The sequence below is a fragment of the Thalassophryne amazonica genome, chromosome 14, assembly GCF_902500255.1.
Source record: "Thalassophryne amazonica chromosome 14, fThaAma1.1, whole genome shotgun sequence".
NCBI lineage: Eukaryota > Metazoa > Chordata > Actinopteri > Batrachoidiformes > Batrachoididae > Thalassophryne > Thalassophryne amazonica.
The window spans coordinates 85277115-85295173 of NC_047116.1; the positions used below are offsets into that span (position 1 = coordinate 85277115).

At 40.1% G+C, this 18059-nt stretch overlaps 1 protein-coding gene across 1 annotated transcript in view; it reads left to right on the forward strand.

Annotated features, from left to right (window-relative positions):
• The window catches only part of ccdc93 (coiled-coil domain containing 93), a 31257-nt gene extending 13316 nt beyond the window's left edge, over nt 1-17941 (forward strand). The window contains 14 exon segments of the mRNA XM_034186500.1: nt 2047-2097; nt 2869-2955; nt 3537-3653; nt 6028-6090; nt 6333-6406; nt 9799-9880; nt 10011-10085; nt 10382-10453; nt 12457-12565; nt 12730-12812; nt 13534-13571; nt 13696-13780; nt 13888-14001; nt 16091-17941. Of these exon segments, the coding sequence (XP_034042391.1) occupies nt 2047-2097; nt 2869-2955; nt 3537-3653; nt 6028-6090; nt 6333-6406; nt 9799-9880; nt 10011-10085; nt 10382-10453; nt 12457-12565; nt 12730-12812; nt 13534-13571; nt 13696-13780; nt 13888-14001; nt 16091-16147 (1107 nt within the window). The 3' untranslated portion in view covers nt 16148-17941.
• Nucleotides 17942-18059: the final 118 nt, after the last annotated feature.

The following is an 18059-nucleotide window of genomic DNA, read 5'->3' on the forward strand; positions in this document are numbered from 1 at the left end:
CTTCAAAATAAATGTATTGCGGTCTTTGAAGACATGTTCACTAGGAAGGAAACATTGATGTTTAAATTCAAATATTTAGGTGGGCAAGCTGTTAAGTGGACTTGTTTCCAGTGGGAAGGTTTCCCGGTTCAAGCCCACCCCTGCTCATTCTCCACGTAATGTGGAGTTACATCAGAAAGGGCATCCATTGTAAATCATGTCCCAAATCAATATGCAGATCCATGTCAGATCTGCTGTGGCGATCCCATGTGGAAACAATGAAGCCGAAGGGCTTATAGACTTGTTGTGATTGTCTGGTTGAGCATAGATGTGGATAAACAAGCTAAGTTTATTCTAGACTGTAGGCATCATCTGATTCCAGAAATGGCCAAGAGGGTCCAGGCTTTCTTTGTAACCACCAGCTCCAGCAGGTTATTTCACTGGTGTACTCATCCCATCTGCCCAAAGTGATGTTAATCAATGAAATCACCTGATGGAGTTGGTGGTTACAAAGAAAACCTGCACCCTCTTGGCCATTTCTGGAATCAGTTTAACACCTATGTTCAAAACTGTCACCCGAATTTCCAGAAAATTTATTGTTGTCATGATTCAATGAAGTTGACTGAAAGCCTTTTGATTAATTCTTCCAAACAAATCAACCAACCACAAACAGACACCCTTCATGGGTGAAATGTCAATATCCAAAGTCTTTGTCTTCCAAAGTTTTTTGTCTAAAAGATGCCCTTACTACTACTACCACTACTACAACTTGTAGTGGGTTTGGGGTAGATATTACAATGCCAGCTATATGAATACAAATTAATATATGAAAAATTACTGGACATGTAACATGTAAAAAGTAAACTTGTCATATATTCATAAAACATGAACGTTAGATGAAAACTATTTTTGTGTCAGTGACAAGTCAGTGCTGTGGGTTTTTGTTTATTTATTTATTATATCAAATAATTGCTGTTGCCGGCAAACCTATTCAAAAAATCCTGAGAGGATGTAAACGTTTAGTCTACCCACAGACTCTGCCACAGGATGTAACTGATTAACCGCTTTGTGAATAGAGAGGTGACATTCATGAGTGAAATCACCTGTTGAAGTGGTTGGTGGAAATAAACACCTGCACCCTCTTAGTCCTTTGGGCAACCAGTTTCAAACCACTGATATGGGTCCTGCTAATGGTTGTCGCTGAGGGAGTGGCTTAAGTCCTGTGGTGGACCGACTCCTTCCAATAGTGTCACATGTCAGCCTGACTGACAATCATTGGGCGTTGTCTCTGTTTTCCCAGTCTAACCTCATACTACAGTGAGAGATATCTCGGCGAGGGAGAGTTTTTATTTGCAGCCTCAGCTTCACTCTGTGATTGACGGCTGCCCCAGAGGTGACAGTGCACTGACCACTGGTGATTTTTAGTGTAGCCACAGACAGAACCCAAACACATGGGAGGTACCCATTCTAACAAGAGGGGGCCACAGACAGCCCTCCTCACTAACAGACCTAACCTAACCTGATACAGAATTTAAAAGTCTTATAAATGGTATTTTAAACACTAATTTATCAACCAGCAACTATTTACTATGTAAAGATTGAGCTATGATTACGACACCCTGCATAGAGAAGGAAGCAACACTCCCTTTGTGTGTGCTGTAATCACAGTTTTTCTGTTCTGTTTTTCATAGTAGAACTGGCTAGGTTTGCATGTCCATTGCACTGAGAAGCAAACTTTCCAGAAATTGCTTCCCCAAAGAAACCACGTTCAGTCTTTAAATAAGCCTCAGACCAAGAACATAGTTGGATTAGAATCAGCAGAGGACTTAAGGTGTACTGGTTGAATTAATGCTGGCGTTTCTGTCTGATTTAGTGCCACATCTAGTGATGCACCATCATGTACAGCACCTTTCATAGTTTTGGTGCATTTCATTTAGAAATCAGATGAAATTGTCTACTTTATTAACACATTATTGACCTGTACCTTTGAAATCCTGATCAACATCTCCATTAATCCTGTTTCAGCAGTGATAGCTGAAGGTTTTTTTGTTTTGTTTCTCTTCTCAGATGCGCATCAAAACCCTGATGACCAACATGGCAGCTATGGTGAATGAAGAGGTACAGCCAGTTTGTTTTTCTTCTTTGAATTGTCACATTTGAAGGCTATGTGGCACACATAGCCTCACATTCTGCCAGGCTTGCCTTTTCTCTTCCTCTCACTTAAATTCCATTAATTTATTGCTCTGATTATAGTAGCTGTTTACTCGAATCCTTTTGTGATCGGCAATACTTCGTAATCTTGTTTGCTTTTTTTTACTTGATTATAAAGCTGTGTATGTTCAATTCTTATATCTGTAATGTGAATTTATCTCAAGTATCACTGCATTGTTTACCAGTTTCTCTCGACTCGGGTATTTGGTTGAAATGTTTGTGAAATATTCAGTTTAAGGATTAAACACAATAATTATAGAGGTAAACTTTAATCATGGGGCAAAAACACATCCTTCAAATGTGTGTCACTGATAAAGTTTTGTTGTTTCTTTTTCATCAGCATGCACCCCGTAATGGGCAGCGAGTGAATAGACAAAAGATTCCATCCTCTCAAAGCTGTTAACGCGATAATTCAAAAACAATAAATGCTATCGTCTTGTGAATCTCCAAATTAGGCATCCTGTTTCAGCACAGAAATATACTAAATCACAGAAGTAAACACTTGACAAACTCAGATACCATATGTGTGGACGTGAAGTTACATCTTTGTTGAAATTAACTTGTCAGTTTCTTTCATTTCTAAAGCCTGGGTAGGGCGGCCACCAAGGCAAAACACGGCTGTTTGTTGGTTCAATATATAGTGTGTAGAGGTGATAACTTAAATATGTGTGTCTGCAGGGGAAGCTGACTGCCAGTGCAGTGGGTCACATCGTTGGACTGCAGTCAGAGGCAATCAAACAAATCGCCTCTGAGTACGCTGAGAAGGCGAGTAACACAAAAGTTGTTCTAGCTTTTTTTTTGTTTGTTTGTTTGTTTGACGGATTTCTTTGTGGAAGGTCTGGACTGCCTCTGCTTCACATTGAGCTTATATTATATTTAGAATGGCGATTTCAGGTTTTTTTTTATAGATACACCTATGGTAATTAGTAAACACTAATGTATTACACATCACCTTTCTATTGGTGACCTTTGACTCCTAGAATGGCTGTTTTTGAAGATTTTTGTTGCACATACATATAGAGTTACTATTAAATATGAATGACGTGACCTTAAAGTAAACTCCAAGGTCATAACTGTTTTGCTCATATAGTTAATGTGAATTAAATAGGGCAGGTTTGTGTGTTAGTCAGAGATAAAAGCTTCAATTATGAACAAATTAATCAGATGCCAACACCACACAGAACCATATACTGTTATCATTGCATCACAAAGAATTAATTTGCATGAATCTTTCATATACGTGAAGCATTGGCCTGAATCCCCATTCTTGGTTTTGTTTTGACTTTTTTTTTTTGTAACTTTTTGTCTTTTTTCAATTATAAGGTATGTTGCATATGTTCTTGCAGCAGTCTGAACTGTCTTCAGAGGACCTTTCGGAACGCTATGGCCCTTTGCAGCAACACCGCAGGTCGGTGGCGTTGCTTAACAAACAGATCCAGCAGAAGACAAAGCAGCTGGAGGAGGTATCAAAGCTGAGTCTTAAAATCACATTTGTAATATTTATTTTTGTGCAGTAGATGTTGATACCTGCTTGCAGACCAGTAGTACACACAGAATGCCGATACTGAACACAAAGCTTAGATCAGGTCTTGAGCATTCACTGGCGCCACATGTCTGCTTGGGACTCTGGCGAGGGCGGTCGCCCCCGCTCACGCCACTCCCTTTCCCCTCCGGGATGCAGTGCGGCTTTAGCTGCAGCAGCTCCCCCCAAGCTGGCTGCGCGGCCACATGCTGCTGCTGTCCCCCCCACACTCACATTGCCTCAATTCAGATGATGGGCTGTTTCAAAGTTTAGCGTACATAAACAAGCAAATGTATATGTGCGGTTGCTTTTAATTCTGATGTGTGCCATTATTACGTTCAACTAGTAATAATTGGGGATTAATTGCTGTATATTTGTCTGAGGTAACTGGGTGTGAAATGAATTGCCCTTTTAGGCATCAATAAAGTTGTCTGAATCTGAATCACATTCTGCTTTATCCACTACATGACAGAACCGTCCTGGTTGGCAACCACCCAGGCAGACAAACACTCCAGCTCTGCCTCTCGAAAGTAGACAGTCATCAGTGTGTCCTAGCAAGGTGATACATAAGTAAGGGGCACTTGGCTTTTTCAGCTGTTTGGATCTTCAGCACTGAGCAAGGATGTGAAATTTCTGTAGAATTGCAGATTTCCTTGGTTTAGTGGTGTAATGGATCACAGTTAATCCATGACGTGTACAGAAAGGTCCCCATTGTTCAGAGCGCATGTGAACTGCAGATTAACTGCAAAGTTTACACAGATGTAATTTTTTTTTTCCCCTTTTTTTGTCATGGTGACTTTTTTTAAAGTGATGCCTGTATTAGGGCCTGGTCACATGGCACACGACGATATCTGAATGAAGGAAAAAAATCACAAAGTCACAAATCATCGAGAAAAGGTGGACAGATGAGCCTGCACTTCTCCCATTACCGAAAAACCTGCGAATCAAGAGCGCATAAAGGAATGTAACAAAACCAAAACTAACAAAAAAAAAAAAAAAGAAGCGAACGCCGACCTTGACACTTTAAACAAAATCAAAATGAAACATGCGAATGTACGCACACAACCATTCCAGCCGTTTGTGGCTGGAATGGCTGTGCGCACAGCTTCAAACGGCTGGAGTGTGCGTGTGCGCACAGCCATTCCAGCTGATGACGTTGCTTTTCGTCCCACACTTGGATGAGTCACATTCAGCTCATCGGATCTTTAGTTATTGATCCGTTCAGATATCGTCAACGTTCGTGCAAGACGTCGGACTTGGGAGGTTGGATGACAGTCAAACGGAACGCCGACGGTACGGGAACTACGCAAACGAGGAACCATCAAGACAAAGTAAAACGGAATTCGGATGAATTGAAGTTGTCAGGATTCGTTCACATTTTTCAACAGTTTGAAAATTCTGATGAAGCATCAGCTACAGGAACGAAGCTGGATGATGGTTAAACAATGTCTCCGAAAGTCATCGTATGCCCAGATTTCTTGTTTCGTTTTGGCTTCAGTGTCCTTCATTCATGCTGTGTGATTGGGGCTTTAAGACTGATGCAGTTACAATAAAATCAGACTGAGTGGAAGAAATCTAGCTGCTCTGTGCTCACGCAGCCTGTTAAAAAAAAACAAACAAAAAAAAACAGTAAAAAAAACAAACAAAAAAAACAGCCTGGACTGGAGAGACTGGAGCTGTCGCTTCACACAGCCTTGTTATTCACTACAAACAGGCTTAGTACTTCTGAATCCAATCACAAAAAACATTAATAAAAAAAAAAAAAAATCTCTTAACGTCAGCAGTTTTGGACAAAGTGTCCGTCATCTCTTCCCTTTGCAGTTCAGAGGAACTAGAACTCATCAGCTTCCAGAGCCCTGGGCAGGTTCCAAGCTGTGTTGTCCAGCTACTTATTGGCAATCCCACAAATTCTCAGGATATCCCACAGAGCAGCCCAGTAAACTGAATCACACACTTTGCAACAATCAAAAACGGGAAATGGGCACTAGAATGCAACGGGATGTTGACTTATTGGGCATGAAGCCAAACTGTTCTGGTTGCAGAGCAGCAAGAAGCTGGGACTGAATCCTGTTAAGAATGACCCTTGCAAGTTTGCACTTCTGCTAACTATTGATGTTTTTGGCATTATTTCACTCTTATGAATTGACTGTTAATCTGATCACCAATCAACAAATTCTCATTAGTCACAGCTGTCAAATCACAAGTCTTAAGGGTTTATTGAATTGGGAGAATTAAATAGAAAAAGTACAAACAGTACAGTAGTTGTCCAAAATGCATTGAACAAATTGTTCACACAATATTGTTTGTGTTTATAGCTACGAGTCAGACATGCAGAGGTGAAGTCAGGATGTGAGGAGGCAAAGAGAAAACTGTTGGAGGTAAGATGTTATTTACCAAACACAGCAAACAAATGCTAACTATTCAATGTGAAAGACTGAAGTTAGTGTTAATAACTGAGAAGTGAAGATGTTTGTCTTCCTATCATGAGTGCAGATCATTAAGTGGCAGCTGCCATCTTGACCAATCTGTATGTTGTTCTGTCAGGAACCTGGCATGCCATTTACATTGTCTTTTTTATCACAGCCTATATTTATTTTCCATTGTATTTGTATTATTCCAGGCTACAGAGCGCTCAGAGAAACTGGAGAAAGAGCTGCAGAGTTTAGATGAGCTTGAAGAACAAGCAGACAGCAGGTGATCAGCAAACAGCAAAGTGATCCGTGATTTTTTTAATTTTTTTATTTTTATTATTATTTTCACCTCAGTAGGTGGAAAGCTCTTTATGGAAGTCACTAAATTGTATATTGTCCGGTGAGATGGATGAACTAGATCAAAAGTGTTTTGAGAACACAGTGATGCATCTCCCACATTTCAGTGTAACAGGCAGGTTGAGAAAATGTTACGTTGGCTGCATGATGCGTGATTCACGTATCAGTAAACTGAAACACTGAAGTAGCTCTCACACAGATGCATGGTGTGTTCACGGCGTGTTAGTAGAAACCATTGGCCTGCTATACTTGCCTCCAGTACCGGTGTGTGTGTGTGTGCACAGCGTTCATTCGTGTTTAACATAGCGTATAAAACCTGGGGCTCGTCTACTGCTTCCTGCCCAGTGTTTTATCCATTTTTTTATGTTTTCTCATGGATTTGGAGTTTCAGAACAGCCCAGTGCTTTACAGCCTCTCTCACAGACTGCGTGTGCGTGGCGTGTAAGGAGTGACCACGTGATGAGTGTTTTGAGCATTACCAAATCACTCACAGCATCCTGGCAAGTGCCGGCAATTGTGTGATGTGTTTGGTGAGCTTGGTGTGTTTGTGGTGTATATCTGTGAAAGCTACATACACCACAAGCGTGCTGTCTGTGTGGGAGGGGCTTAAGCGCTTTTGGTGGTGATTCTTCTGTTAAAATATAACACACAATGGACAGGTTTCTCACACCTAGAAAATATGAAAGATTTGTGATAAGGTCAGGTTTCGGATCGTGCATCACCACACCAGTCACCACACTAAGGAACCACCTTCAGTCCTGAATGGCAACCACCCAGGCAAGCAGCCAGGCCACCCCCACCTAAGTAGCATCTAGCTGCCACATCCAAGCAGCCAGGCCACCCCCACCTAAGTAGCATCTAGCTGCCACATCCAGGTGAAATGTAGGCGTCTGCTTGGCCTTCTCCAATCAGTGTGGTCCTCACCGCTGAAGTGGCTTTGTCCTGAAATGCATTTGACTAACAAAAAACTCAGGATCCTCTTTACCTCACATAGTAGCCAGTATGGGAATCACTTCAGTGTGTCGTCATACAAGTACCAGCTACAATTCTTATGTAGTTAACCTAACATATTTGCTCAAAGACTAGAGAATTATATATCATCACTGCTTAAACTTCTTCATTCATTCATTCATTCATCTACAACCACTTATCTGGGATTGGGTCGTGGGCTGCTTAAACTCACTTGCACCGGGCTTTGCACCGAGTGTACAGTAGGGATCTTAGTGTTACATCTGTTGTACACATTGACATGTGAATGCAGTGTGACTGTAATTTTGTAATTGCAAAAATTAACACCCATTACAGGAAAAGTAAATGTTTAAACCAAAAGATGCATTCTAAAATTGTGTGTTTCGGGGTGAAGAATTATTCACATGAATGCTTAGGATGAAAAAAAAAGACAGCAATCCAAAGTCTTGGTAAATTAAAAGACAGCAACTATACGTATAGCCGCGAAACTCAACTGCCAAAGGCAGTGGGGGGGATTTGAAGAATTTAAGTGCCCTGTGGTGCATTTTGTTGCATTATTTGGATTAAATTTGGACTTGAAACAGCTGTTAAATTTCTCTTGTGATCTCATGCAGTATGGCATGTTGTACCATCCTGTAGGAGTATATACAGAATATAACACAATAGTTTACAAATATAGCTAATTCATGCAAAAAACTTTATTGATTTAGTTTGTTTTTGATTGGGCTCAAAGACTAGGCAATTAAAATCTCAACATTCAAAGAACTAGTTAACTTCATAATGCTTTCAGACTAGAGACTAGATAATTGCTTTCAGACTAGATAAAGATACATAACAACATAATACTGATGAGATTCTGCGTAGGATCAATTCACTTTTGTATGCCATCACAGATGACATTACCATGTATACATACTATTATAGTAAATACATATACAGTCAGCCTATTTGTCTGCTCTGAGCACTGACATGGCATCTAATCAGTCATTCTATATTTTGGCATGAATGTCTTTCCATATATCTGAGCTGAGCTCTTACAGCTGGCTGTACTGTATATCAAAGTTTTAGTTGATTGTAGTTTATTTTCTGTATTACAGCGTTTGGAGAGAGGTGTCATTTAATTTAAAGTGGCAATTTTGTGTCAACGGAATGGAGGACGATTCTCGTTTCTTGACTACAACATGACAAGAGTCCCAGTTAGTGACTTTAATCCACATAAAAGCAACTCATGATATTTTAATGGCTTTGAGAGGAGTTAAGAAGCAGACTTACCGCGTCTGAAGAGCAGCGAATCAGATAACCACGAGCCAGTGGTTCGAAACATTGCTTCAATGGCTCACGCATCAAAGTGGAGTCGTGCTGCAGAAACGGTTGATTACAGAGCCGCTGCAGACCAAACCCTGGATATCCGTAAGACTTTATTCGTACGTCCATATGACTCTGAAACTCGGAAAAATCTGTATAATTTACGGACAATAGGTTGACATGTATTGAGGAAATAAAAATTAATGTTTTGCTAGTTCTTTTAGACGGCAAGATTTTGCTAAAAGACGGAAATCCGTCCAAAGATGGCGAATAAGCATCCATGTATTCATCTTGTTTTACAGAAAATCTTTCTTGGTCTCAGCATGTAATCACTGGTAAATTAAATGTGCACACTGGTTGCAGTGTGTGTCACTATGTCTGTTTGCTCTATGAGCCATAGGAGTTGGACTACCAACTTGTACACTGGAGTTTGATTCTAGGTGTGCCAGCTTCAGACAGCCTGTCTGTGTCCTTGAAGGAAACACGTCATCTGTATCGTCACAGTCCACCCAGCTGTTTTTGGGTACTGGTCTTACCTGGACACTAACCTGCAGTCGACACTGAAATCCCAAACAGGTGGAGCTGTGGGCTCTTGTCACCCACTTCAAGCAGTGATCTCTCTGGGGATAAGCACCGGCCTGACGGGCCTCAGGGCCTGTATAAGGCTTACTTACACTGCACACTTGGATTAAGCCATTTCTCTTCCACGTGAAGCTGCTGACACAACTGTGCTCTACATGATAAATGGATACTTAATTGACACAGGCATTTAAGTGTCCTTTTTATTATTATTACAGCTTCAAACTGTACCACTGTGCAAGTCTCACAGTGCATACAAGTAATTTATGAATTTAACTTTATGACCACATATAAAATATAAGACAGACTATCTATCATGCACGCCAGCCAGGGGTTCTTCCCTCAGAACAGGAAGTATGTCACAGACTTCATTTCCACAGGCTTAGTTACTCTGGCTGTCACACTGATGAACCTTCTGGCCTGTAATTCTTGGGGCGATCTTTAATCTCTGCATTTGTTTAACAGCTTGGTGGAGAAGTTGAAAGCTTTAGTAATAATGAATGACAACCTGAAGCTACAAGAACAGGAGTTTCGTGCACATTGCAGAGTGAGTTTGACATCCAGCTGAATGTGTACTGAAATCGCTTATTATTGGCCTCTGAGCAAAAATATTCTTATCATTCAGTGCATGAGTAAAATCACTGACTTTCTTTTGGATGTGTGAATTTGGTGGTTAGGAGGAGATGGTACGTCTTCAGCAGAATATTGAAGATTTGAAGATGGCATCAGGAAATGATACAGAAGAAGAAAAGGTGTGCATTCAGTTATAGTTACATTTTCTGATGACTTTAGTTTCAACATGTCTAATGTCGTGCACCTGCCTTCCAACAAGAAAGTTCACAATTCATAGCCACCCACATCCCAGTCTCCATTTACAGTCAAGTCTAGAAACACTGTAGTGGTGTACACAGGCACAGTTACAAAAACTGTCACTATCAAAGTACTTACCGATCTGAGAGTATACACTCTGAGTATTCTAGCTTTTGGAATGTTGTGGCACAGATCTGTTTGTTTTACTCACACTTTGATACTCTTTTTCTTCTCTTAGGAGAGGAACCAGCTGATAGACAAACAGTACAATGCAGACAGAGAGAAACTACAGAAGATCCGTCTGCTCATGGTAATGCCTGCACATGAGATTAGATGAAGCTGGAAAAGAAATGGGTCAGAGCACCAGATAAGACTACGGATAACATTGAGACAAATTTACAGCACTTTAAAAAGACAAAAATAACTTATTTAATGTGAAATGTCCAGATTTGAACATATGTTTTACCCTATCAATACTGGATAGAATTATTAGAAGTTTGAGTAGTAGTTTCATTTTTAGTCCTATAGACCAAGGTCCTTAGGATAAATTCCATCAAGATTCGTGTGTGGTGGGAAATACGATGATTTTCAGAAAAGCCTTTCACAGAATTTTTCTGAAATTTGGTACACGGTCCTTGGGGGATTGCCTGAGCATGATAAGACTTTCTGATTGAATCCCTTTTGGCCTCTTAGTAACTTTTTCTGTAATTCTGCACATAGATTACTTCAATCACGACCAACACAAAGATTTTCACTGACCTTCAGTCTTTCTAAAGGCCTCATGCGCCAGTAAAAATGGGGGGGGGGGGGGACTGATTTTTCTCAAAAGTGCTTCTATAAATTTTTCTGAAATTTTGTACAAACATTTCTTGGGTGACTATCTGGTTAGTGGGACTTTTCGATTTGAATCCCAGTGAAAGGGTAAATAATTTCACATGAATACTTACAAATGATTTATTTAATGCCATTTTCCCCATATTTGGTTAAAATTGCTCTTTCTTTGTCAGGATGTCTTCAGGGAATCTTTAACCTCTTATCTACCTGCAAGACCACATGACAGCCTACAAATAACTCCTTTTTGGGTGTTGGTGGTAGGGTTGGTACTCCAGCCACCAAAAAACACCTTCCAAATTTTGACATTACTCTGGAAAAGACCACACATTATGAAAGGGGCAGGGAAAACTGATTGGATCTTCATTCCTGTAAGAGGAGAAACCAACAGAACACATCAAAGGTCTGGTCTAGGTGTGTATGGTGCCTACAGGTCGTTCACTGCACACCCAGACCAGTGTGTATGGTGCCTACAGGTCGTTCACTGCACCGAGATACTTCAGTCCAAACTTGAGATGGCCATTCGGGTGGCCACCTGGAACATGCTGTTTCTCAACAAGCACCCTCTTGGCCCTTTCTGGAGTACTTTGACAGCAATGATGTAAGGGATACTCAGTCTCTCACAGTAACTTTTTGGCACAAAGTAATTCCAGTGGTACCCAAGGATATGCCACAGGGATATAGTACCAAAGACATTCCATCTATGCCTGAACAAATTTAACCATTCAGACAACACCAGTGGCACCTCAGGAAATGGAATTCTTCTTCTTTTTTTTTAATCTGATATTATAACAAAACCTGTCCACAGCGCTGCTCTGGCAGTGAGTACAACTAATCAGTTAAGTGATTATTGTGGTTTGATACAGTATGTGAGGGTTTGCTACTCACTCGGATTCAGTTTTACAGTTTCTAGCTTACCTAACCAGCATGTCTTTGGAAGTGGGAGGAAGCCGGAGGGAACCCATGTGAACACGGGGAGAACATGCGGGAAGGGATCCCATGACCTTCTTGCTGTAATGCACCAGTGCTAACCACTAAGCCACCGTTAGCATAGTAAGTTGCATTGCACTGTGTGTATGTTGTCATCATTAATTTTCATAAAGCAATTTGTGACATTTATGATACTCAAGTGAATGATGATTAAAAAGGTGATATGTCATATCACTGCCACGCTCTGGCAGCAGGTACATTTTAATTGACAAAACCCAGCACAAAATACCAGTTCATTTTGAACACGGATATGCTGTGAATTCTCAGCTTATACTGTATTTAAATCACAACTTTGTACTTCAGCTGTATGAGGACTGAATTGTTAAGAGATTCCTTTCTGTCAGTATAATTGCTGAATGTGGATGTTTATCTAAAAGATGCAGATTGTTCCTTCCTTATGGTTTTCAAGCTGGAGGGAAAACAAACATGTCAGCTTTGCTAACTGACTGTGTTGAGCTGAATCACTCCTGTTTCTGTTTTGCTTGATTAAAGGCTCGGAGGAACCGTGAAATTGCCATCCTGCAAAGGAAGATTGATGAAGTGCCGAGCAGGGCGGAGTTGACCCAGTATCAGAAAAGGTTCATTGAACTCTACAGCCAAGGTGGGTTCTTCTTCAGCACCTGGCTACAATCCGTATCTCACTGTCAGTGAATAATACTTGACTAATAAATACTTGACTATTCATATGAAAAACTCAGAAGAATAAGAATAAAAATTAGTGAATGTGCTAAATAATAAATGTGCTAATTATTTTGTGTATTGCAGTCTCTGCTACACACAAAGAGACCAAGCAGTTCTTCACCCTGTACAACACACTAGATGACAAGAAGGTTTATCTTGAGAAGGAGGTAATTGACCAAACTTTGCCAATAAATAAGTCCTCATATTTTTAGGACAAGGTTCCTTGATGATTGCAGTGCCTCGTCACCACAGGCTAATTTTTCAGCTTTGCTTGATGTCAGCAAATGATGACATTGATGTCAGAGAGCCAATACATTTGTTCACCCCAGCAAAGTAAAAGTCTATGAAGAAAACCATGTTTTAGTATCTCATCTAGTTCCTGAGATCATTAATGGTCATTAATGTGTTTTAGACGATGGCCTTGGATTTGACCTTAAAGCTATGACCTTGAATTGACATAGTTGTAATGTTTGTTATTTTAAATATGTCACCATGGACAGTAGTTGATTGACCTCAGAGTTGACCTTGACCTTAGACATATGACAACATGGCCTGTTTGTGTGAGAACAGTTTGCTAACGTTATCCATCAAGTTTGATTGACGTTGTTCTTTGTGTTTTGAAGATATGACCATGGAGAGTTGGAAGTTTACCTCTGACATGACCTTGATCTTTGACCTATGACCTTGGCATGGCCTGTGTTGTGATTGCACAGTCCAGGGTCTGTCTACCATGTCTGACATTGCTGTTTGTATTTTCACTGTGAGGCTCATAACTAACCAGAAGTTGTTTTGTTTTCTGTGAAAGTAGCTTGTTTTTAACTGAAAATGTGTTAAGTGCGTAACTGTCCCTCAGACCAGTGTCTTGGTGTTTCTCTTTTGTTTCTGAAGGTGAATCTGCTGAATTCTATCCATGATAACTTCCAGCAGTAAGTGTAACGACACTGCTCTGCTACTGAATTTGATGCAGATCTCGGTCATGCTCCTCTCTATGTTTGGTTGAGATTTGTAGCACTAAACAAGGTCTCTCTGAACCGTCGTCCTGCTATCCAGGGCCATGTCATCTTCAGCAGCGAAGGAGCAGTTCCTCAGGCAGATGGAGCAGATTGTAGAGGGAATCAAGCAGAGTCGCATCAAGGTTTGCTATTTTCTCTCAACATCAGACATTTTGTTGGTAAGTTCAACGTTTCCTCACAAGCTGGTGAAGCATCTGTGTGACATGCTGCTGCTCATCCACTTTGTCAGATGGAGAAAAAGAAGCAGGAGAACAAAATGAGGAGAGATCAGCTGAACGATGAATACATGGAGCTGCTTGACAAACAGAGGCTCTACTTCAAAACGATCAAAGACTTTAAAGAGGTAAGAACATCCAAGACAACAGTGCTCACTTAGTGGATGGAAGCTATGGATAATCTGATTTTATTCCATTTTACTTTTGTTATGCAACTCCTGGGAACATATGAAATCACCAGATGTGAAGAACCGTAGATAGTATGACCAAAAAAATAATTATTCACTCCCTGAACGTTTGGTTTGGTGAAATATACCTCAAACAAATAAGTATGATGACCTGAATTAATGACAAATTGTTTTCCAGATCACATAGTGGACACTCAGTATTAAGAGGAAAAAAAAATCATGGAATCACCTCATTTGAATTTTTAACACAAATACCAACATATTTCTATGAATATAAATTAGCCTGCAGTTAAGTGAGTGTTTACAGAGAACAACGAGCTGTTAGAGCTAATAGAAAGGAAACATGACCCCAACAAGAGAGTTGAGTTGAAATGATGGAAAGAATTGGAAAACTCTCCTGATAAGGAAATCCAACACATTGTGTGGGGAAAAGATGTTGGTTGTTCTCAGTCAGCTGTGTCATCACTAAATTTGTTATTTTTGAAATTAGAACTTTTTACAGGAAAACGTGAATTTGACCTCTAAAACTGTAATCACCCCATCAACATTTTCTTAATACCCCAAAGAAGACTGATTTGAGTCAAAAACAGTGGTCTCAAGCTACGGTATTAAAACATCAATTTTTATCTGTTTATTTGTTTTTTTTTTTTGGTGGTGATGTTTGGCTTTATATCCAGATGCTTGTTTCCCTTTTATTGCCTTCACATGTTTACGTTGTTTACATGCCTCGTGTTTTAGGCACAGCTGAACAGACTGTAACAATCAACACTTCTTAAATATCCGCATTATCTGATGTTCCGTCGGCGACTGTAAACCAGATTGAATGTGTAGGTCAAAGATGACTGTTACGCGTTTTTTTTTTTCATTTTTATTTCAAGTAACAAATGGTGCTCATGCAAAAAGATGAAAACGGGAGATTTAATAAAAACCCAAGGGGATCAAGCCTTGATCGTGCATTTTGTCTCCAACACGGAAGTCATACTTTTTGTAGTTCCCTGACTGGCCACTTGAGGCTGGCTCCAATACAGAGCACATTCCCATAGGACTCCATGTTAAAATGTCAAACGTTAGCTATATTTATAGCCTGGTGCATAAAACAGTTTTCAGATCGTTTCTGCCTCCGTGACAACTGTACGGGAGAGGAGTTGTTTTCTAACTTCTTAGTTTAAGACGTTTTAAGCCATAAAGTTTGGTTATAATTGTTGGGATAGTTGATTTGAGTGACACATGCCAAATCCACTGACTCCTCCTCTTGTAGCCTCAAACCATAACTCAGAGTCCGCTGGCTGCTGTTGTGTTGTAGCTGTGTCTGTTTGGAGTATTTTATTACAAACATCTGTAATATCTGTCTTGTTGTGCAGTGAAACATCCTAATAGATCATCTAAGACGTCTCTGTTGCAATATTGACACTGGAGTGAAACTCATCTTATTTAACGGTGCAAATGGTATTAGCACTTTTAGCAGCTGTCAGTAGGTCCGCTTAAGGGTTTACACCAAAGTAAACCATTAGGACAACCACCCCACAGTCCTCAAAATATGATTTATGCACACCTGAATTGAGGTTAGTCTGTTAGCTTGTGCTTTGGACTCAGAGAGAGGGGCGTGTTCAGGCTTTTTTCCCATGTGTGATGAAACACCCATGCTCCACCCTTTTATGCATTAATGAGTTCATCATGAATCAGTGCGGAGTGAGCGGACTGGGCTGTCAACATGTCAGCGCCCAGACAGGGGGGTCATTTTGACTGTTCCAGGTATTTACAGAAAACCTGTGTGTGTATATGTATATATGTATGTATATATATATATATATATATATATATATATATATAAAAAAAAATACACACACACACACTCCATCAATGGGCTAAACGCATCATGACAGCCTGTAATAAAGCGGTGCTGTCTGTCGTATGTGACCCATCGTGTGGGATTTCCACTTGCAACAAAGCAGTGAAATACAGATTATATACTGAAAAGAAGATGGCAGTAGACAGACGTCTAACGGTAAATATTTTCTTTTGTCAACAGGAGTGTCGCAAGAACGAGATGCTGCTGTCCAAGCTGCGAGCTAAAGGCGCCTCGTAGCGCCAACACTGCTGTTAGGTACATAGTCTGTACTTTGATGTGAGTGACACACATAATGGCTCTGTGTGCTGGATTCCTCATTTGTTTTTGTTTTCATGAACATTTTTTGACATTCCACACTTACTCTGACCGTTTTCTGTTCATAGCTGGTACACACTTCTGTAGAAACATGTGACGTGGACGTACGAGACTGAATGTATCGATATCACACTCTGCCATTCATCAAAATAACCGATCAACAGCAGTGTGATTAATGAACAGTGTTATGCATTATGATCAGATTTACACAGCCTGGAATAATGATGAAACTGTGTTGGTGATTTCCAGGAGGTTTGTTAATTTGAAGGTCTTGTGCTGTGATCCTAAAGAAGTTAGTGGAATAGAAAAGAAATTTACAATAATAATAATCACAACCACATTAAATCCAAAGTGCCTCCTCAGCAGCAGGGACTGGGACTCTTATTTCATTCTCCACTTCTGTGGTGTAACAGAGCATCACAGATAATCTGAGGTGGTTACACATACACAACCTGTGTGCACATTTATCGATTTCACATTCCAGGATTCCTGTGAATTAGAGCCCTTAAAAGTTGTTTTGCTGCCTTTCTTAGCTGCTCGTGTGAGTTTGTCTTCATTGCAGCTCTTTGTGTTGTCATTAATTTCTCATGTGCACTGCTCTACAGTCTATTGGGTCCATAAATATTTGGACATTGATGGAGTTATTTGAATTTTTTGCTGTACATGACAGTACATTGGAGTTAAAACCAGATGGTGAATAAGTTCAATATTCAGCCTTTCTGTCGGCATGTCTTACATGTGCTCCTCATTTTTAAAATGAATGGAGTGCATTTCTGTAGAGCTTTTCCATCTAATCTAGTTGCTCAAAGTGCTTTACTGGGATGCCTCACATTAACCCATTCACACTGATGTCATCTTGACAACATGCAAAGCACTCAAATGCACACTAGGAGTAATTTATGGTTTTAAGAACCTTGCTCAAAGGACCGTTGGGATTTTATATTGTATTTTGACAGGGAGTCGAACTGAAGATCTGGTTACAAGCCCACCGCTAGGGCCCAAAAGTAATTGGACAGTTACTGCTGCACTATTTCAAGGCTACGTGTGTTTGTTTTCTTCATCACACACAGACAAAAGAGCTAAAGTTTGCAGTTTTTTGTAAGTAACATCAACAATAACATCAAAAGAACGGTCAAAGACAGTGAGGCAATCTAAAACAAACCCATCAGCAATGTAGCGGCAACATTTAGTACAAAGAAACCAACTATTTAGGTTATTAATGCAAAGAGAGAACATATGGCTGAACATCAAATGATCTGGAAGACCACAGATGGTGAAGTGGTGGAAGACGAGGGTGATTTCTGTTGGGGAGAGACCTTTTCTAAGAGTTGGTCAGATCAAGAACACCCTGCAGGAGTTATGCATATCAGTAACATTAAGCAATCACCAGAGTAAATATGGACAGTTTACCACAAACTATAAAACAGAGCCAAGACAAACAGAAAGGCCACATTTCTAAAAACTGGACCATATTTCCTACATTATTCATAGGATTTGGACATGAATATCCTCATATTAAATGTTTAAAGTTAATCTGCACTTAAAGATGATCTTCATTATCTTATGTTACAATAGATGTCTACTAAATTAAGTTTTTCAGTGTCCTGGTATTTTTGGACCCAATTGTGGCTCTGAAATATGAGCATCTCCCATGTTTTAAATCTGCTTGTCACAATCTTATGTTCATGTAGGTATTTAATAAATAAAAATGTTGTTTCAAAAGTCTTTTGTTTTCCTCACCACAGACATCACACACTGTGCTGACTGAGGGCGGCGTGCTATCACACAGTAGTCACATGATGAATCTTTGACAGAAACATCCTGTATGTCACCA